The sequence below is a fragment of the Diaphorina citri genome, unplaced genomic scaffold, assembly GCF_000475195.1.
Source record: "Diaphorina citri unplaced genomic scaffold, Diaci psyllid genome assembly version 1.1 scaffold1375, whole genome shotgun sequence".
Classification (NCBI taxonomy): domain Eukaryota; kingdom Metazoa; phylum Arthropoda; class Insecta; order Hemiptera; family Psyllidae; genus Diaphorina; species Diaphorina citri.
Window position 1 is genome coordinate 10,950 of NW_007378801.1, and position 23,873 is coordinate 34,822.

The 23,873-nt window shown below is 23.5% G+C and overlaps 2 protein-coding genes and 3 non-coding genes across 5 annotated transcripts; 2 read left to right on the forward strand and 3 right to left on the reverse strand.

The window, feature by feature from the left end:
* Positions 1 to 696: 696 nt before the first annotated feature.
* Positions 697 to 3,198, reverse strand: LOC108253207 (chaperone protein HscA homolog). Its single transcript, XM_017446743.2, has one exon. It carries the CDS (start codon positions 2,270 to 2,272, stop codon positions 713 to 715), a length of 1,560 nt encoding a protein of 519 aa, XP_017302232.1. The 5' UTR covers positions 2,273 to 3,198; the 3' UTR covers positions 697 to 712.
* A 4,158-nt stretch (positions 3,199 to 7,356) lies between these two features.
* Positions 7,357 to 9,858, reverse strand: LOC108253208 (chaperone protein HscA homolog). The gene has a single exon (XM_017446744.2). It carries the CDS (start codon positions 8,930 to 8,932, stop codon positions 7,373 to 7,375), a length of 1,560 nt encoding a protein of 519 aa, XP_017302233.1. The 5' UTR covers positions 8,933 to 9,858; the 3' UTR covers positions 7,357 to 7,372.
* A 2,606-nt stretch (positions 9,859 to 12,464) lies between these two features.
* Trnar-ucu lies at positions 12,465 to 12,538 on the forward strand. The gene has a single exon. It is a non-coding gene; the product is annotated as a tRNA-Arg (tRNA).
* Positions 12,539 to 16,957: 4,419 nt separating this feature from the next.
* On the forward strand, positions 16,958 to 17,030 carry Trnad-guc. The gene has a single exon. It is a non-coding gene; the product is annotated as a tRNA-Asp (tRNA).
* Positions 17,031 to 17,675: 645 nt separating this feature from the next.
* Positions 17,676 to 17,749, reverse strand: Trnav-gac. Its single transcript has one exon. It is a non-coding gene; the product is annotated as a tRNA-Val (tRNA).
* Between the last annotated feature and the right edge of the window lie 6,124 nt (positions 17,750 to 23,873).

Genomic DNA, 23,873 nt, shown 5'->3' on the forward strand with positions numbered 1-23,873 from the left:
CTTATTACCAAAATTAATAGCAACTCTTAATTCTCTCATGATACGAGTACATATTTTACCTCGTTTAGCATCAACTATTAATTTTTTTCTTTTTATGTTAGCCCATTTACTATGTCCAGCCATAATAAAAATTTTATATATTTAAAAAAAATAAATGTATAATTAGAAAAATTTTATTTTTAAAAATAATTTTATTTAACTTGATTTATTGTATATCGTGGAATTTCAATAGTTAAATCTGATGATCCTAATATTACCTGACAAGATAATCTTGAATTTTCTTCTAGACCCCATGCTTTATTTAACATATCTTCTTCTACTTCATTAGCTTTATTTATTTCATTAAAACCTTCTCTAATAATTACATGGCAAGTAGCACATGCACAAGATTTTTCGCATGCATGCTCAATAAAAATTGAATTTTTTAATAACGCATCACATAAAGAGATACCAGAATTTTCATTAAAAATCGCACCATCTTCACAAAGAACAGGATGAGGTAAAACAATAACTTGTGGCATACAAATTTATTTTTTAAAAGTTTATTATTGAAAATATTAAATTTAATCTTTTTATTTTTTGATATTTTTTACTTTTATTTATAACAATATATCGCTATTAAAATAAAAAACATTTTTACAAATATGTTACTATAAAATTTTACTTTTTCAAAATTCTATTTTTAATTTTTATTAAATTTTTAATATAATAATTATTTATCTTTTAAATTACTTTTTATCTCATCTAAATTCATATTATAAAACGGTTTAATAGTAATAAATTTTTTTTTTCCAGATATCTTTTCGTATGCAAAAATCGATAATAAACCATCCGCATCAACTTGATAAGTTACTTTTATACGAGCTCTACCAGCCGGCATAGGAGGAATATCGCGCAACTCAAAATTTGCCAAAACCTGACAATTTTTAACTAATTCATCTTCACCTTGAACCACTTTAATAGCTATTGCAGTTTGATTGTCTTTAAATGTTGTAAATTCACCAGAATAAGAACATGGAATAGTAGTATTTCGAAAAATAATTTTTTCTACTAAACCACCAATAGTTTCAATACCTAAAGATAAGGGAATTACATCCAGTAAAAGAAAATTATCATCAATACCTCGATTTCCGGATAAAAAATTAGCTTGAATTGCTGCACCAAATACTACAGCTTTATCTGGATCTATACTTGTTAATAAAGTAGTTTTAAAAAAATTACTAACTCCTTCATGAATATGCTTCATACGAGTAGAACCACCAACTAATATAACATTATTAATATCTTTAATGGTTAAGTTAGCATCCATTAATGCTTTGCTAGAAAGTAAAATAGTCCTATTAACCAAATGCTGTGTTATTGTAAAAAATTGTTTCATATCAATAGTTATATTAACTATTTTTTTATCACTTAATTTAACATTTAATTTAACACTAGATTGATATGATAATAATTCTTTAATTTCACGAGACTTGATCATTAAGATATTAACATCTTTATACGATAATTTTTTTAAGAAAGCATTTTTTACAATCCAAGAAAACAAACAATAATCAAAATCATCTCCACCAAGATTTGAATCACCCCCAACAGATAAAACTTTAAATACACCATTCTTAAATTTTAAAATTGAAATATCAAAAGTCCCACCACCAAGATCATATACAGCAAAAATACCTTCAAAAATATTTTTATCTAATTTATAAGCTATAGCAGCAGAAGTTGGTTCATTTAACAAACGTAATACATTTAATCCTGCTAATTTTGCAGCATTTTTGGTAAATTGTCTTTGAATATCATTAAAATAAGCGGGGACAGTAATAACCGCTCCAAATATTCTATTATTAACAGCATTTTCAGCTATCTTTTTTAAAGTAATAAAAATTTGAGCTGATATTTCAATTGGACTTTTTATTCCAGAAATAGTTTTAATATGTAACATTCCAAATTTATTTTGAAAATCATAAGGAAAACTATTTGTATTAATATTTTTTAAATCACGCGCTATAAAACGTTTAATAGAAGAAATAGTATTTTTTGGATCAATATTTTGTGTTATTTTGGCTTTTTTCCCAACATATATTTTTCCATCAGGAAGATAACGGACAATTGATGGTATAAGAAAATAACCATACTTATCTTTTAATACTTCTGGAATATTGTTTCGAACTATTGCTACTAATGAATTAGTAGTTCCAAAATCAATTCCAATTGAAACGCATTTATTTTTAACTGATATATCATCAGGTTCTGAGATTTGAAGTAATGCCATAAATTTAACTATATTTCACTATATTATTGAGTTATATTCATTAACATAAATGCATTATTAATTTCAATATTAAATTTTTTTAAGAACATTAATTTGTGTATATTTAATATTGCAGAATTATACTGATTTTTATTAATAAAATTTTCTATAATTCTCATTTCTTTTTTACTTATTTTACGTATTTTTTTTGACAAAATTTCTAACTTACCTTTATCTTTTTTATTTTTTATTATACTAAGAGTTTCTCGCCATTTCATTTGTTGTTCTAAAAAATCATGCGAAAAATTAAGATTTAATTTAGTATTTAAATCAATTCCATTTAATTTACACAAATAAATAGATCTAAGAAATGGATCTTTTAATATTGAATATGCTTTATTTAAATATGTAGATAATTTAACTGAAGCATCTTGATCAATTTTTGATTTTTGAATAAAATTATCTGGATGTATTTTTTTTTGAAAATTGTAATAAATTTTATCAAGTAAATCCATATCAATATTAAAACATTTAGGTAAATTAAAAAAATCAAAATAATTTTTCATGTTTAATTACTTATCAATGAATAAAAATAATAAAAATATTTTTAAATTTGAAAACTTTTCCCGCAACCACATTTATTTTTAATATTTGGATTTTTAAATTTAAATCCCTTATTCAATCCATCAAATTCAAAATCTAATTCTATACCATTAAAATATAAAAGATCTTTTTCATTAATAAATATTTGTACACCATTTAATTTAAATACTTGATCTTCTTTTCTTTTTTCATCTACATATTCTAATTTATAAGAAAGACCAGAGCAACCACGATTATAAACACCTAATCGTAAACCAATACCCTTTCCTCTCTTTTGTATATATTTATTAATATATTTTGCTGCTTTTTTAGTAACCTTAATTTCCATTTTTATAAAAATTAAATTATTTATTTTTTATATTTTTTTGTTTATCTTTATAAGATTCTATAGCCAATTTAATTGCATCTTCAGCTAAAATAGAACAATGTATTTTTAATGGAGGAAGCACCAATTCCTCTGCAATATCAGTATTTTTTATTGACATCGCTTCATCTAATGTTTTACCTTTAACCCATTCTGTAACTAAAGATGAAGAGGCGATAGCTGAACCGCATCCATAAGTTTTAAATTTAGCATCAGTAATTACTCCATTTTTATTAACTTTAATTTGTAATTTCATTACATCACCACAAGCTGGAGCGCCAACCATTCCAGTTCCCACTGTATTATCATTTTTTTCAAATACACCAACATTACGTGGATTTTCATAATGATCTAATACTTTTTCTGAGTAAGACATAAAAAATTCCTTTATAAAAAATAAAAATTCTTTACTTTTAAAGAAATTAAACTAAAAATTGTATTAAAATTAATACCTTTAATTATGTTAATGAATAGCCCATTTAATTGTATTAAGATCGATTCCTTCTTTATGCATATCCCACAAAGGAGATAATTCGCGTAATTTTTTAACTTTCATTTTTAATAATTTAATAGTAAAATCAATTTCTTTTTCAGTAGTAAAACGGCCAATGGTAAATCTTATTGAACTATGAGCTAATTCATCATTACATCCTAATGCTCGCAACACATAAGATGGCTCTAAACTTGCTGAAGTACATGCTGATCCAGATGAAACAGCAATATCTTTTATTGCCATCAAAAGCGATTCACCCTCTATAAAATTAAAACTAATATTTAAATTATGGGGAATACGATTATTCATATCACCATTAATATAAATTTCTTCAATAGATTCCATTAATCCATTATATAAACGCTTTTGTAAAAATAATATACGCTTTAATTCTTCTTTCATTTCTATACGCGCCAAACGAAATGCTTCACCCATTCCTACAATTTGATGAGTAGCTAATGTTCCCGAACGCAAACCATACTCATGACCACCTCCATGAATTTGAGCTTCTATACGAGTTCTAGGGTTTCTTCGTATATATAAAGCTCCAATACCTTTAGGTCCATATATTTTGTGCGCAGAAAAACTCATTAAATCAACTTTATAATTTTGAATATTAATATCAATTTTTCCAACAGCTTGTGCTGCATCGCAATGAAAAATAACACCTTTTGATCTACATAATTCACCAATCTCTAAAATAGGTTGTATCACTCCAATTTCATTATTAACCAACATAACAGAAACTAAAATAGTGTCAGAACAAATCTTCTCCTCTAATTGAGAAAGAGTAATTAATCCGTTATTCTTAGGTTTTAAATAAGTAACTCTAAAACCATCATTCTCAAGTTTTCTAATTGAATCAAGTACAGACTTATGTTCAGTTTGTACTGTAATAATATGTTTTCCTCTTTTTTTATAAAAATGAGCAGCACCTTTAATGGCTAAATTATTACTCTCTGTTGCACCAGAAGTCCATATAATTTCTCTTGGGTCGGCATAAATTAATTGAGCAACTTCATTACGAGCTTTTTCTATTGCTTTTTCTGCTGTCCAACCATATATATGATTACGCGAAGCAGGGTTACCAAATTGAACACGAAGATATGGAATCATTTTATCAACAACACGAGGATCAATTGGTGTAGTAGCTGAATAATCCATATATATTGGAAGATTTTTTATTTTATATTCATTAAATAAAAAATTGTTTTTAATTTCAGAATTCATGTATATATAGTTTTTATAAAATAGTTAAATTTTTAAAATTTAATTATATATATATTTTCGATATTTTATAGTTTTTATAAAAATTTTAAAACTATTAAATATTAATTGTACACTTAAAATACAATCAAAAAATACATTGTTACTTTTGATTTTTAATATTAAATTTAAAAAATAAAAATGATATTTTTTCAAAATTAAAATTATTTTTATTTTATTAAACATTCTTTAAACAATAAAATTTTTGGTAGTTTTAAAAAAATTAATGCAGATAAAAATATATTAAAAATAATTTTAGAGTGAAAGTTTATCATGATGTAATCATATTACTCCACTTTTAAAATATGTACAAATTTCTGAAAAATATTAAATTGATAGACTTATTTATAATCAATCAGTAATAGTAAATTTATTAAATAAAAATAGTAAAAAACTTCTTGTATTCTTTTACAAATAAAAACTCTGTACATGACACTAGTTTAATATTAAAATTTTTATTTATTTTTAATGTCACTTATATTAAATTTAATAAAAAAATTTATTATTAATAATTTATTCAAATTATTTAGATGATAATAAAATAATTTTTGTGCAATATTTATTATCATAAAGCATCATTAAAAAATATATAGAGATAATATTTTTAAAAAATATATTATCTTGACAAGATTATAATTTTTAGTGAAAATTCAAAATATAATAGATCGGAAGAATTATTTTTGCTAAAATAATAATAAAAAAATCATATCCTTTAAAAAACCAATATATCTGAAATATTTATATATTATTCAACTTTTAGAATACAAAATTAATAAAAATACCAAAAATTATAAATAGTCCAGATTATACTTACTTCAGCAAGTAAATCCAATTACTATATAAATACAAAAAAATCAATATAATCCTACCAATAAAATTCGTAATACAACATGGAAATAAATAAAAAATTAGTAAAAGTTTTATTTAAATAACGTAAATTTAAATTAGATTTAATTAATTAATAAAACAATTAATAAATTTTTATAACTAATAACGTTATACAAAATATAATAATTTTAATTTAAATAATATTTCGTAATTTTAGTTAAGCACTAAATTTTTAAATATTTTTATTTTTTAATCAAAAATTAAAGCATTAGTATAAACTTTTTTCACATCATGTAATTTTTTTAACTCATTTAAAAGTTTTTGTAATTTAATAGCTTCACCATCTTTAAATACAATATTTGTATATGGTCTCATTACAATACCAGAAGATTCTGCTTTAAATCCAGTCATTTCTAATGAATTTTTTATTTCTATAAATTTTGAAGGCGATGTAATTATTGTAATTTTATTATCTTTATCTATTAAAAAATCTTCAGCACCCTTTTCTAAAGCCAAATCTAATAGAGTATTTTTTTTTGTATTAGGTAAAAATAACAATTGGCCACAATGTTTGAACATAAATAACACTGATCCTTCTTTACTTAAATTTCCCCCATTTTTATTAAAAATATTACGTATATTAGATACTGTACGCATACGATTATTAGTAATACAATCAACTATTATAGCCGCTCCATTAACACTATAACCTTCGTATCGAACTTCTATATAATTTATATTCTCATTTTTAATATTGCTATTATTTTTTTGAATAGCGCGAAAAATATTATTTTTAGGTATATTAGCGTCTAAAGCTTTTTCAATAGCTAAACGTAATTTTATATTAGTATCAGGATTATTACCAAAATTAATAGCAACTCTTAATTCTCTCATGATACGAGTACATATTTTACCTCGTTTAGCATCAACTATTAATTTTTTTCTTTTTATGTTAGCCCATTTACTATGTCCAGCCATAATAAAAATTTTATATATTTAAAAAAAATAAATGTATAATTAGAAAAATTTTATTTTTAAAAATAATTTTATTTAACTTGATTTATTGTATATCGTGGAATTTCAATAGTTAAATCTGATGATCCTAATATTACCTGACAAGATAATCTTGAATTTTCTTCTAGACCCCATGCTTTATTTAACATATCTTCTTCTACTTCATTAGCTTTATTTATTTCATTAAAACCTTCTCTAATAATTACATGGCAAGTAGCACATGCACAAGATTTTTCGCATGCATGCTCAATAAAAATTGAATTTTTTAATAACGCATCACATAAAGAGATACCAGAATTTTCATTAAAAATCGCACCATCTTCACAAAGAACAGGATGAGGTAAAACAATAACTTGTGGCATACAAATTTATTTTTTAAAAGTTTATTATTGAAAATATTAAATTTAATCTTTTTATTTTTTGATATTTTTTACTTTTATTTATAACAATATATCGCTATTAAAATAAAAAACATTTTTACAAATATGTTACTATAAAATTTTACTTTTTCAAAATTCTATTTTTAATTTTTATTAAATTTTTAATATAATAATTATTTATCTTTTAAATTACTTTTTATCTCATCTAAATTCATATTATAAAACGGTTTAATAGTAATAAATTTTTTTTTTCCAGATATCTTTTCGTATGCAAAAATCGATAATAAACCATCCGCATCAACTTGATAAGTTACTTTTATACGAGCTCTACCAGCCGGCATAGGAGGAATATCGCGCAACTCAAAATTTGCCAAAACCTGACAATTTTTAACTAATTCATCTTCACCTTGAACCACTTTAATAGCTATTGCAGTTTGATTGTCTTTAAATGTTGTAAATTCACCAGAATAAGAACATGGAATAGTAGTATTTCGAAAAATAATTTTTTCTACTAAACCACCAATAGTTTCAATACCTAAAGATAAGGGAATTACATCCAGTAAAAGAAAATTATCATCAATACCTCGATTTCCGGATAAAAAATTAGCTTGAATTGCTGCACCAAATACTACAGCTTTATCTGGATCTATACTTGTTAATAAAGTAGTTTTAAAAAAATTACTAACTCCTTCATGAATATGCTTCATACGAGTAGAACCACCAACTAATATAACATTATTAATATCTTTAATGGTTAAGTTAGCATCCATTAATGCTTTGCTAGAAAGTAAAATAGTCCTATTAACCAAATGCTGTGTTATTGTAAAAAATTGTTTCATATCAATAGTTATATTAACTATTTTTTTATCACTTAATTTAACATTTAATTTAACACTAGATTGATATGATAATAATTCTTTAATTTCACGAGACTTGATCATTAAGATATTAACATCTTTATACGATAATTTTTTTAAGAAAGCATTTTTTACAATCCAAGAAAACAAACAATAATCAAAATCATCTCCACCAAGATTTGAATCACCCCCAACAGATAAAACTTTAAATACACCATTCTTAAATTTTAAAATTGAAATATCAAAAGTCCCACCACCAAGATCATATACAGCAAAAATACCTTCAAAAATATTTTTATCTAATTTATAAGCTATAGCAGCAGAAGTTGGTTCATTTAACAAACGTAATACATTTAATCCTGCTAATTTTGCAGCATTTTTGGTAAATTGTCTTTGAATATCATTAAAATAAGCGGGGACAGTAATAACCGCTCCAAATATTCTATTATTAACAGCATTTTCAGCTATCTTTTTTAAAGTAATAAAAATTTGAGCTGATATTTCAATTGGACTTTTTATTCCAGAAATAGTTTTAATATGTAACATTCCAAATTTATTTTGAAAATCATAAGGAAAACTATTTGTATTAATATTTTTTAAATCACGCGCTATAAAACGTTTAATAGAAGAAATAGTATTTTTTGGATCAATATTTTGTGTTATTTTGGCTTTTTTCCCAACATATATTTTTCCATCAGGAAGATAACGGACAATTGATGGTATAAGAAAATAACCATACTTATCTTTTAATACTTCTGGAATATTGTTTCGAACTATTGCTACTAATGAATTAGTAGTTCCAAAATCAATTCCAATTGAAACGCATTTATTTTTAACTGATATATCATCAGGTTCTGAGATTTGAAGTAATGCCATAAATTTAACTATATTTCACTATATTATTGAGTTATATTCATTAACATAAATGCATTATTAATTTCAATATTAAATTTTTTTAAGAACATTAATTTGTGTATATTTAATATTGCAGAATTATACTGATTTTTATTAATAAAATTTTCTATAATTCTCATTTCTTTTTTACTTATTTTACGTATTTTTTTTGACAAAATTTCTAACTTACCTTTATCTTTTTTATTTTTTATTATACTAAGAGTTTCTCGCCATTTCATTTGTTGTTCTAAAAAATCATGCGAAAAATTAAGATTTAATTTAGTATTTAAATCAATTCCATTTAATTTACACAAATAAATAGATCTAAGAAATGGATCTTTTAATATTGAATATGCTTTATTTAAATATGTAGATAATTTAACTGAAGCATCTTGATCAATTTTTGATTTTTGAATAAAATTATCTGGATGTATTTTTTTTTGAAAATTGTAATAAATTTTATCAAGTAAATCCATATCAATATTAAAACATTTAGGTAAATTAAAAAAATCAAAATAATTTTTCATGTTTAATTACTTATCAATGAATAAAAATAATAAAAATATTTTTAAATTTGAAAACTTTTCCCGCAACCACATTTATTTTTAATATTTGGATTTTTAAATTTAAATCCCTTATTCAATCCATCAAATTCAAAATCTAATTCTATACCATTAAAATATAAAAGATCTTTTTCATTAATAAATATTTGTACACCATTTAATTTAAATACTTGATCTTCTTTTCTTTTTTCATCTACATATTCTAATTTATAAGAAAGACCAGAGCAACCACGATTATAAACACCTAATCGTAAACCAATACCCTTTCCTCTCTTTTGTATATATTTATTAATATATTTTGCTGCTTTTTTAGTAACCTTAATTTCCATTTTTATAAAAATTAAATTATTTATTTTTTATATTTTTTTGTTTATCTTTATAAGATTCTATAGCCAATTTAATTGCATCTTCAGCTAAAATAGAACAATGTATTTTTAATGGAGGAAGCACCAATTCCTCTGCAATATCAGTATTTTTTATTGACATCGCTTCATCTAATGTTTTACCTTTAACCCATTCTGTAACTAAAGATGAAGAGGCGATAGCTGAACCGCATCCATAAGTTTTAAATTTAGCATCAGTAATTACTCCATTTTTATTAACTTTAATTTGTAATTTCATTACATCACCACAAGCTGGAGCGCCAACCATTCCAGTTCCCACTGTATTATCATTTTTTTCAAATACACCAACATTACGTGGATTTTCATAATGATCTAATACTTTTTCTGAGTAAGACATAAAAAATTCCTTTATAAAAAATAAAAATTCTTTACTTTTAAAGAAATTAAACTAAAAATTGTATTAAAATTAATACCTTTAATTATGTTAATGAATAGCCCATTTAATTGTATTAAGATCGATTCCTTCTTTATGCATATCCCACAAAGGAGATAATTCGCGTAATTTTTTAACTTTCATTTTTAATAATTTAATAGTAAAATCAATTTCTTTTTCAGTAGTAAAACGGCCAATGGTAAATCTTATTGAACTATGAGCTAATTCATCATTACATCCTAATGCTCGCAACACATAAGATGGCTCTAAACTTGCTGAAGTACATGCTGATCCAGATGAAACAGCAATATCTTTTATTGCCATCAAAAGCGATTCACCCTCTATAAAATTAAAACTAATATTTAAATTATGGGGAATACGATTATTCATATCACCATTAATATAAATTTCTTCAATAGATTCCATTAATCCATTATATAAACGCTTTTGTAAAAATAATATACGCTTTAATTCTTCTTTCATTTCTATACGCGCCAAACGAAATGCTTCACCCATTCCTACAATTTGATGAGTAGCTAATGTTCCCGAACGCAAACCATACTCATGACCACCTCCATGAATTTGAGCTTCTATACGAGTTCTAGGGTTTCTTCGTATATATAAAGCTCCAATACCTTTAGGTCCATATATTTTGTGCGCAGAAAAACTCATTAAATCAACTTTATAATTTTGAATATTAATATCAATTTTTCCAACAGCTTGTGCTGCATCGCAATGAAAAATAACACCTTTTGATCTACATAATTCACCAATCTCTAAAATAGGTTGTATCACTCCAATTTCATTATTAACCAACATAACAGAAACTAAAATAGTGTCAGAACAAATCTTCTCCTCTAATTGAGAAAGAGTAATTAATCCGTTATTCTTAGGTTTTAAATAAGTAACTCTAAAACCATCATTCTCAAGTTTTCTAATTGAATCAAGTACAGACTTATGTTCAGTTTGTACTGTAATAATATGTTTTCCTCTTTTTTTATAAAAATGAGCAGCACCTTTAATGGCTAAATTATTACTCTCTGTTGCACCAGAAGTCCATATAATTTCTCTTGGGTCGGCATAAATTAATTGAGCAACTTCATTACGAGCTTTTTCTATTGCTTTTTCTGCTGTCCAACCATATATATGATTACGCGAAGCAGGGTTACCAAATTGAACACGAAGATATGGAATCATTTTATCAACAACACGAGGATCAATTGGTGTAGTAGCTGAATAATCCATATATATTGGAAGATTTTTTATTTTATATTCATTAAATAAAAAATTGTTTTTAATTTCAGAATTCATGTATATATAGTTTTTATAAAATAGTTAAATTTTTAAAATTTAATTATATATATATTTTCGATATTTTATAGTTTTTATAAAAATTTTAAAACTATTAAATATTAATTGTACACTTAAAATACAATCAAAAAATACATTGTTACTTTTGATTTTTAATATTAAATTTAAAAAATAAAAATGATATTTTTTCAAAATTAAAATTATTTTTATTTTATTAAACATTCTTTAAACAATAAAATTTTTGGTAGTTTTAAAAAAATTAATGCAGATAAAAATATATTAAAAATAATTTTAGAGTGAAAGTTTATCATGATGTAATCATATTACTCCACTTTTAAAATATGTACAAATTTCTGAAAAATATTAAATTGATAGACTTATTTATAATCAATCAGTAATAGTAAATTTATTAAATAAAAATAGTAAAAAACTTCTTGTATTCTTTTACAAATAAAAACTCTGTACATGACACTAGTTTAATATTAAAATTTTTATTTATTTTTAATGTCACTTATATTAAATTTAATAAAAAAATTTATTATTAATAATTTATTCAAATTATTTAGATGATAATAAAATAATTTTTGTGCAATATTTATTATCATAAAGCATCATTAAAAAATATATAGAGATAATATTTTTAAAAAATATATTATCTTGACAAGATTATAATTTTTAGTGAAAATTCAAAATATAATAGATCGGAAGACGGACTGTTAATCCGCAGGTCCCTGGTTCGAGCCCAGGTCAGGGAGTATAAAAAAATAATTTTATTTTTAAAACTAAATTTTTAAAGAAAATAAAAATATAAAAAAATATTTATACTTGTATAAATAGTATTCTTCAAGAAAAATTATTATTTTCTGCCTTTAGCTTAACCGGATAGAGCAATGCCCTTCTAAGGCATAGGTTACTGGTTCGATTCCAGTAAGGCAGGCGCCTATATTTTTTTAATCATCATTTTTTAAAATACTCTTATTCTTGATAAAGAAATCATTAATATCTGAATAATTAAATATGAATTTTAATTCTTTTTAATTCTTTTTTATTATGTATACGTCTTGATTCTGACATAAATGATAATAAAAATGATGATACGTTTTTTTTGATTTTTTAATTCAAAATAAGAAAATCTTGGAGATTTGGGTAATTTAAATAAATTAGATATTTTATCAAAATAATCAGCCATTTTTAAATTACTATCGTCTACAGTATTATACACTCTTAATGATAAACCTTCTATTTATAGCAAATATAATCAATCTTGCTAAATCATTAGCGTGAATATGATTAGTAAATACATCTTCTGACTCTACTAATGCTCCTATTTTATTCTTTAAACGCTCTAACGGAAGTCTAGACTTCGGAATATATACCTGGAACACGTAAAATTATTAATTTATTTTTTAAAAAACGAGCCCATATTTTTCCATATTTGTTCTGCATCAATTCTACGCTTAGCCCGTTCAGTACATGGATTAACTAATCTAGTTTCATCAATAAAATCACTATTACAATTACCATAAACACCTGTAGTACTAATATACATTAAAATTGAATTTTTATTAAAAACAGAAAATAAATTTCGACTACCTTTATCATAAAATATCCTTTGAAAAAGGTGGGGCAAGAAAAATAATAATATTTGCTATTTTTTTTAATCTTTTTAAACTTTTATAATCACCTAAATCAATCAAAATCGGTATTACTCCCAAAGAACGTAATTTAAAAAAAATTTTTAAATTTTTAGTAACCGCAAATATACGAAAACGTTTATGCAATAAATTTAATAAACGTATACCAATATTTCCACAACCAATAATTAATAATCTTGGTAAACCAATTTTTTTTACAAAAAAATTTTACTCTCATAAAATAATAAATATATGTTAATTTATATTTTTTTAATTTTATTATATTTAATTATAAAAATATTTTTGTATTATTTGTATAATGTGAATAAAATTTTTATTTTATTTTTATTTAATTAGTATTATTTTCCAGCAATAATCATATTTTCAATTTAAATTGAGCCACTAGTATTAGAGTTTTTCTTTGTTAAAACATCACTACCAATAGCAACAATTTGTTTAAACATATTTTGTTAATTTACCAGAAATTGTAATTTCTTCTACAGAATATTGAATTTTTCCATTTTCAATCCAATAACCAAATGCTCCTTTTGAATAATCCCCGTAATATTAATTATATACCATCACCCATTAATTCTGATAACCAAAAGTCCGCGTATTCATTTTTTTTAAACATTTCTTTTTAAATTATCTTGATGATTTAGTTTTATTAGAAATAATAATTTAAATGATGTGCTCCTTCCAGAATTTTCCAGTAGTTTTCAATCCAAGTTTTTTTGTGGTCTGAATAAGTTGACAAAAAATTATCCTTGGAATTATACCATTTTTAACTTACTAGGCGTTTTTGAGTTTTTAACCCTTCATCAAATGAAGAATAACCAATATGGAACCTAAATATGAGGATCTTCTATGATTTGAAATATGTTGAGCTAAATATTTTTTTTTCCTAATGAATCAACTAAAAAAGTAGATTTACTATAAGAGAATTACCAGATATTAACGAGCAATAATATTTAATAATTCAAATGTAAAGGCGCCTCAAATAATACGGGACATTTTCGTGTGCTAATTTTTTAGCTTTAAGACGTGAAATTGTTTACGTTTAGCAGCATAAAAACCAATGATTTCAGGTTGATCTAATTTTTACGTATCAATTCGAGGAATACCAATTATCACGCTGCATTTCCCTTTCCTTTTATAGTCTATGGACAAGCAGATATACAAAATAATATGCTTAGGAAATTGATACACTCTAAATCCATGGACTATTGGCTAATAATGAGATTCTTGTGTACTTCGGTTGCATACTAGCTATTTTGATTATTTACAATTCGGAGATTAAAGTTAAATGCTACATTTTACACAAACGATAAGCAATTAATCTTTTTATTCAGTCGCTATCTGATAAAAACGACTGTACTTGATGAATTAAAATCTTAAGAATTCCGGATCATTTCTAATATGTATACTTATTTATACACCTGAGGTAATCACGGGATAAATTATCTGAAGCAGTAAGACGAGATATATTTTCATGACAATATCAGTATCTGTTAAGTTGTGTTATATAAAGATTTATTGCAATGTTACAAACTATTTAAGAGTATTGTATGAATTATATAAATAAAAGGTGATTATTTTTCATTAAAGTGATTCAGCAAAATATGAACTATTTGGGATTGATATTAATATTCAGAATTTTACTTATAAAATTAATTTAATGAGATTTTCTGCTCACAAAAATATATGGCATAATTAGGTATTTGAGCTTAATATATTGAAGAATCACTTAGAACACATAAATGTTGCTTCAAATTCTAATCAATGGTCTGAGTATGGTGTGCATTCGTAACATTAGATATTATCAAATTGTAATTATAGATAACTTTACTAAAGTATCGTATAGAAATGATAAGAACTAATTAATAAAGCGTATAATATTTTACTAAAAGCGTTTATATAAATATTAATGGATATCAATTAGAAATTTATAGTTAATTATATAATAATCGTTACACATAAATATAAATTATTTTTCACATATATATATAAAAAATTTTTTATTAATACAAAATATATTAATCATTAATTTAATCTACTTACTATTTCATAAAAATATTTTTATTTCCATAAAGCCTTAGGAAAATTAGATGAAGTGCAATTGTAGATATTATTGAGAAAAGAAATTATAGCATTGACAAGGTTTTACCTGCTATATGAATGCGGATATATTATTAGAATCCGGTATTTTAGGTCGCGCATCTATATCATCCAAATTTTTAATAAAAAAAAATGAAACATTAGAATCTTGTAAATATATTAACCACAGAAATTTCTGAAGCTATTATGGGTTTTTCTTCTAATGAACAATTTTTTTTAGATTATACTTTAACTAATTTAAGTAAAAATAAATCACAATTTATAAAAAATGCATTACTTTCTGTTTCAATTGCAATCGCTAAAGCTTCGTCTAATGAACTTGGCCTACCATTATATCGTTATATATAGCGGAAGCAGAGAAATCAGTATCACCTGTTCCAATATTTGGCATTACTAATACTAATAATAAAAGTATGTTTTAATGAATTGGGAATTAAAAGAATTTATGATCATTCCAATTGGAGCTTCTAGTTTTAAGAAGCGATTCATTATGGAATTAAAGTAATTAAAATATTCAAAAAAATACTTTTTATAAAAAAAATATAAAAAATAAATTTTCATATGATCACAAAAATTTAGAAAAAACAGAAAAAATAGTAAAATATATTTTACAAGCAATTAAAAATCTGGGTACGAAGCAGGAAAACAAATAGCAATGGTTTAGATTTTCTTCTTAATAAATATTATAAAATAATTTTTACCAATTAAATGAAAATTTAAAATTAAATTCAATTCAAATGATAAATTTATTAATTTCATTATGCACAACAAATATCCCAATTATAAGCATTAAAGATGGTATAGCAGAAAACGATTTAGAAGGGAAATAATATTAAATAAAGAATTAAAAAACAAAAAATCAATTAATTGGTAAATAATATTAATTTTTAATAATTAATAAAATTTTTTTAAAAAATATGAAAAAAATATTAATAATATCCATTTTAATAAAAATTAATCAATATAAATACATTAACTGATTCTAAAAAATATTGAAAAAATAAAAAAATATTTGGATTATAAATATAATAATTTCATGTGATATTAAAATACAACAGAAGATTCCAGCAGAATAATCTGAATATTACTCTTGGTGCTAATGCATTCGCAAATAAAATATTAACTAATTTTTTTTATCAAGATAATTTATATAATATAATATAATCAAATTATTTAAGAATTGATTAGAATTGATTTTATTAAATTTGTAGAAATATTTATAATTATTTTATGGTAAAATTTTAATAATCTTTAATTCATCATTTTACAATAATATTTAACTATTTTAATTTACATTAAAAATTCATCGAACCAAAATAACGAATTTCAATATAGAAAAAATTATAATAAAATATTATATATTTGCATATATATTTTTATTCAATCTCTAAAATAGAAAAATAAATAAAACTAAACTCCAAATTTAAACGTGGAAAAAATCAAAAATACTTTAAAATAAAATTTAAAATAATATTCAAGAGTGTTTAGCTCAGTTAGGTAGAATGACGCCTTTTACAAGGCGTAAGATTCGGGAGTTCAAGTTCTTTTCATAACCAAGAAGCTTGGAACTTGTTTTATATTTAAAAAAATTGTAAAATAAATAAGGAGTGGTAGTTCCGTCGGTTAGAATACCGCCTGTCACGCCGGGGGTCGCGGGTTCAAATCCCGTCCACTTCCGCATATATTAATATACAATAAATAATTCATGCTTATTGATTCTCATTGTCATATTAATTTTAATGAACTATATACACGTTTACCAGAAGTATTAAAAAACATGGAAAGAAAATGGTAAACAAAATATTATGTGCATCGGTTAACCTAACAGATTTATTCAAAAATTCTTTCCTTAACACATGACTATTCTAATATTTACGCCTCAATCGGAATACATCCAAAGTATAATAAAAACTTAGAAGAACTAATTTAGAAAAAATAGTATCCTTATCTTCTGATATGGGTAGGTAGTGGGGTATTAAATACATTGTTTTACAGAGTCTTTAGATGTAGCAAGAGAAATAATAGAACTAGGTTTTTATATTTCTTTTTCAGGTATTGTTACGTTCAAAAATTCTAAAATATTGCAAAAAGTAATGGGGTCGATTTCATTAAAAAATATGTTAATTGAAACTGATTCTCCGTATCTTTCTCCAATTCCTCATAGGGGTAAAGTTAATGAACCTGCTTTTTTATATGATATAGCAAAATTTATTGCAAATTTTCGCAATACCTCTGTAACTGAAATTGGAAAATATACTAGTGATAATTTTTATAAATTATTTAATGTTGAATGAGTGTAATTAAAAGAAATTTTAAAAAAAATAGGCGCGATTGGATTCGAACCAACGACCTCTACCATGTCAAGGTAGGACTCTAACCATCTGAGCTACGCGCCTTTATTCCTAAATTTTTTAAAAATTTTATTATATTATTATATTCTTATTTTAAGATTAAAAAAATATTTTTTTAAAAAATATAAAAAATTAATGAATTCTATTAAATTTATGAGACTTGCTTTATTGCAAGCTAAGCTTGCTTTGATAGCCGGAGAAGTACCGGTTGGAGCGGTATTAGTTAAAAATAATTTAGTAATTTCATATGGATATAATCAACAAATTACTCGAAATGATCCAACTGCTCATGCTGAGATTATAGCACTAAGAATGGCTTCTAAACTATTAAATAATTATCGTTTTTCTAAAAATTATAAAATATATGTAACTTTAGAGCCTTGTGCGATGTGTGCTGGAGCAATTATTCATGTAAGATTAGGTGAAATTATTTATGGAACTCCTTCTTTTAAAACAGGAGCTTGTGGTTCTATTATTAATTTGTTTCAGGAAAAAAAATTAAATCATCATACTATATTGACTGGTGGAGTTATGCAAAAACAATGTGAAAAATTATTAAAATCATTTTTCATTAAACGTCGTAATTTTGTAAAAAATAAAAGTATAAAGTATTAATTAAAACATTTTTTTAACTTAATTTAAATTATTAATGATAAATTTTGAAGTATAAAAATGTTACGTTTTTATTATCCTATTCCATTTATAATTGGTCAATATTTATATTTACCTGACAATATTGTAAATCATTTAAATGTATTACGTGTAAAATATAAAAATACAATTATCTTGTTTAATGGTTTTGGTGGTGAATATATTGCTAAATTAATATCAATTAAAAAAAAAATTTTGATTCAAATAATTTCTTTTTTATTTCGTGAAATTGAATTACCATATACAATTACATTAGTTCAAGCATTACCTGAAAATCGTAAATTTGATTTAATTATTGAAAAATCGGTGGAGCTTGGTGTGAAAATTATACAACCAATTATAACAAATCGTTGTATAATTCAATTAAATAATGAGCGTATTATAAAAAAAAGAATTCGTTGGAAAAATATAATAATTTCTGCCACAGAACAGAGCGGAAGAAATATATTACCTGTTTTAGCTCCTAATATTTATTTTAATAATTGGTTAATATCTAAAATTTCTTGTGCAAGAATATTACTCTCTCCTAGAGGGAGAAAAAAATTATCATGCTGGGCAAATAATCAAAGTCCACAAGAAGTGGAATTATTAATTGGTCCGGAAGGTGGTTTTACTGAAAAAGAAGAAAATTTAGCATATGAATGTGGAGTAATTATATTATCATTAGGGAAACGTATATTACGAACTGAAACTGCTAGTTTAGTTGCTTTAGCGATATTAAATGGTGTATGGGGAGAAATGTAGTTTTAAGGAGAAATATAGTTTTAAAATTTTTTTAAGAATAATATTAAAGTTACAAAATTTATTAAGGTAATTAATTAAATAATACATATACTAATTAAATTAATTTAATTATGAAAGAAAAAAATAATAATGCACTAATTTTTATTAAAAAAAATAAACAAAAAAATATAAAAAATAAATATCCAATAAATATAATTAATACAATATTTCCAATGCGAGGGGAATTATCAAAACGTGAACCAGGATGGATAAAAAAATGGCAAGAAAAAAAAATATATCATCAAATTAGAAAAGCATCTATTAATCGACCAAAATTTATTTTACATGATGGTCCTCCATATGCTAATGGAGATATCCATATTGGACATGCAGTTAATAAGATCTTAAAAGATATAATTGTTAAATTTTATAATATGGATGGTTTTGATGCTCAATATGTACCTGGTTATGATTGTCATGGTATGCCTATAGAAATTCAAATTGAAAAATTATATGGTAAAAATTTATCTCCAATTGAAATTCAAAATAAAGCAAGAGCCTTAGCTTATGAAAAAATTGAACAACAAAAAATGGATTTTATGAGGCTTGGTATATTAGGAGAGTGGGATAATTCATATAAAACTATGGATTTTTTAAATGAAGCAAATGAATTACGTGCATTTGGTATTATTTTTAAAAAAGGTTATGTTTATCATGGATTAAAACCTGTTAATTGGTGTTTTGATTGTAAATCTGCATTAGCAGAAGCGGAAATAGAATATAAAAAAAAATATGATTTTTCAATTTATGTTGGTTTTAGTTTTTCTGAACCAGAAAAAATAAAAAGTATTTTTAATTTAAAAAATCTTCCAAGCGGAAAAGGATATATAGTAATTTGGACTAGTACACCATGGACTATTCCTGCTAATCAAGCATTACATGTACACCCGGAATTTGATTATGCTTTAGTGCATATAAAAAATGATCCTCCTTTATTATTAATTTTGGCTTTTAATTTAGTAAAAAGTTGTTTAAAAAAATTTGGATTCAAAGGAAATATTATTGGGATTTGTAAGGGAATTAAACTCAGCAAAATAAATTTTTTTCATCCGTTATCAAATATTGATATAAATTATAATAGATTATCTCCAATTTATTTAGGTGATTATATTACTGTTGATAGTGGTACTGGTATTGTACATTCTGCCCCTGCCTATGGTATTGAAGATTTTTTAATTTTTAAAAAACAAAATATGAAAGATAGTGATATTATTAATCCAGTTATGGATGATGGAAATTTTATATCTACTTTACCATTATTTGGCGGTATGTCTATTTGGAAAGCTTCAAAATTAATTTGCTCCTATTTAAAGAAAAGTAAAACTTTATTCAATATTGAAATGTTTGAACATAGTTATATGCATTGTTGGCGACATAAAACACCAATTATTTATCGTACTACATTACAGTGGTTTATTAATATGGATAAAATTCCTAAAAATGAAAAAAAATCTTTAAGAGAATCCGCTATAACAGCTATTAATAAAATTAAATTTTTTCCTTCCTGGGGAAAGGATAGATTAAAGAGCATGATATTAAATAGGCCAGATTGGACTATTTCACGTCAAAGACATTGGGGAGTTCCAATAGCATTTTTTATTCATAAAAAAAGCGGAAAATTACATCCAAAAACATTGGAATTAATTGAGTTAATTGCTAAAAAAATAGAACTTAATGGAATTGAAATATGGCAAAATTTAGATATTAAAGAATTTTTAGGAGATGATGCGGTAAATTATAAAAAAAGTAATGATACTTTAGATGTTTGGTTTGATTCTGGAATTACTCATCAAACTGTTATTCGTGGTTCACATAAAAAACAATTAATATTTCCAGCTGATTTATATTTAGAGGGATCAGATCAACATCGTGGTTGGTTTCATTCATCTTTATTAACTTCTATTATATTAAATAAATCTGCGCCTTATAAAGCGTTATTAACACATGGTTTTGTTGTAGATTCTAAGGGTAAAAAAATGTCTAAATCAAAAGGTAATATAATAAAACCACAAAAATTATGTAATTTATTTGGTGCAGAAATTTTAAGATTATGGGTTGCTTCAACAGATTATTCAAAGGATTTATCAATTTCAAATGAAATTTTAAATCGTGTAGTCGAGACATATCGTCGTATTCGTAATACATTAAGATTTTTATTAGCTAATACATCTGATTTTAATCCAAATATAAATATTATTAAAATTTCAGATATGGTAGAAATTGATAAATATGCAATTATTAATATTACAAATTTACAAAAAGAAATTTTATCACATTATCGTATGTATGAATTTCATATGATAGTATCTAAATTACAAATATATTGCTCTGAAGATTTAGGTAGTTTTTATTTGGATATCTTAAAAGATAGATTATATACTACTAAAAAAAATTCACATGCTAGACGTTCAGCTCAAACTTCTATTTGGCATATTAATCAATCTTTATTAAGATTAATATCTCCAATATTATCTTTTACATCTGAAGAAGCTTGGTCTATTTTTTCTGATAAAAATTTTTATATAGAATCAGGTGAAACTATTTTTACACAACTTCATTATAAATTGCCAAAAGTTTATAATTCTAAGAAATTATTATATAAATACATGATCTTAAAAAAAATTAGATCAAAAGTTATGCAAAAGTTAGAAAAGATTCGTAGTACTGGTATTATTGGTTCCTCACTTCAAGCTGAAATAATATTAAAAATTAATAAATTGGACTTTGAAATTTTAAATGAATTTGGAGAAGAATTAAAGTTTTTTTTATTGACATCTTCTGTAAGTTTATTTCAGATCAAAAATTTATCGGAGGAATGTATTATAATTAAACCATCTATTTATAAAAAATGTAATCGATGTTGGCATTATCAAGCCGATGTTGGTGAAAGGGATGATTATCCTGATTTATGTAATCGTTGTTTTAATAATTTATTTGGTATTGGGGAAAAACGTTATTTTGCTTAATTTATTTTAAAATATTTTTTTATTAATAAATTAGCAGAATTATTATGAAAAAAAATTTATTATGGATTTTTTTGTCTTTTGTAATATCTTTTGTTGATCAATTAAGTAAAATATTTATAACTAAATTATTTATTTATAAAAAAATATTACAGTACTGTTCTTTTTTAAATTTATTTCTTATATATAACTATAAAAAAATAATATTTAATTTAATTTGTGAAAAAATTTATTTACAACAAAATATATTAATCATAATTAATATTTTTATATTTTTTTTAGTTATTTATTTTTTTAAAATTTTTATAAAATATAAAATATATGTAACTTTAGAGCCTTGTGCGATGTGTGCTGGAGCAATTATTCATGTAAGATTAGGTGAAATTATTTATGGAACTCCTTCTTTTAAAACAGGAGCTTGTGGTTCTATTATTAATTTGTTTCAGGAAAAAAAATTAAATCATCATACTATATTGACTGGTGGAGTTATGCAAAAACAATGTGAAAAATTATTAAAATCATTTTTCATTAAACGTCGTAATTTTGTAAAAAATAAAAGTATAAAGTATTAATTAAAACATTTTTTTAACTTAATTTAAATTATTAATGATAAATTTTGAAGTATAAAAATGTTACGTTTTTATTATCCTATTCCATTTATAATTGGTCAATATTTATATTTACCTGACAATATTGTAAATCATTTAAATGTATTACGTGTAAAATATAAAAATACAATTATCTTGTTTAATGGTTTTGGTGGTGAATATATTGCTAAATTAATATCAATTAAAAAAAAAATTTTGATTCAAATAATTTCTTTTTTATTTCGTGAAATTGAATTACCATATACAATTACATTAGTTCAAGCATTACCTGAAAATCGTAAATTTGATTTAATTATTGAAAAATCGGTGGAGCTTGGTGTGAAAATTATACAACCAATTATAACAAATCGTTGTATAATTCAATTAAATAATGAGCGTATTATAAAAAAAAGAATTCGTTGGAAAAATATAATAATTTCTGCCACAGAACAGAGCGGAAGAAATATATTACCTGTTTTAGCTCCTAATATTTATTTTAATAATTGGTTAATATCTAAAATTTCTTGTGCAAGAATATTACTCTCTCCTAGAGGGAGAAAAAAATTATCATGCTGGGCAAATAATCAAAGTCCACAAGAAGTGGAATTATTAATTGGTCCGGAAGGTGGTTTTACTGAAAAAGAAGAAAATTTAGCATATGAATGTGGAGTAATTATATTATCATTAGGGAAACGTATATTACGAACTGAAACTGCTAGTTTAGTTGCTTTAGCGATATTAAATGGTGTATGGGGAGAAATGTAGTTTTAAGGAGAAATATAGTTTTAAAATTTTTTTAAGAATAATATTAAAGTTACAAAATTTATTAAGGTAATTAATTAAATAATACATATACTAATTAAATTAATTTAATTATGAAAGAAAAAAATAATAATGCACTAATTTTTATTAAAAAAAATAAACAAAAAAATATAAAAAATAAATATCCAATAAATATAATTAATACAATATTTCCAATGCGAGGGGAATTATCAAAACGTGAACCAGGATGGATAAAAAAATGGCAAGAAAAAAAAATATATCATCAAATTAGAAAAGCATCTATTAATCGACCAAAATTTATTTTACATGATGGTCCTCCATATGCTAATGGAGATATCCATATTGGACATGCAGTTAATAAGATCTTAAAAGATATAATTGTTAAATTTTATAATATGGATG

Excerpts from the sequence above, each read along its gene's own strand:
- LOC108253207 (XM_017446743.2), bottom strand. The coding sequence starts at position 2,272 with ATGGCATTACTTCAAATCTCAGAACCTGATGATATATCAGTTAAAAAT.
- LOC108253208 (XM_017446744.2), bottom strand. The coding sequence starts at position 8,932 with ATGGCATTACTTCAAATCTCAGAACCTGATGATATATCAGTTAAAAAT.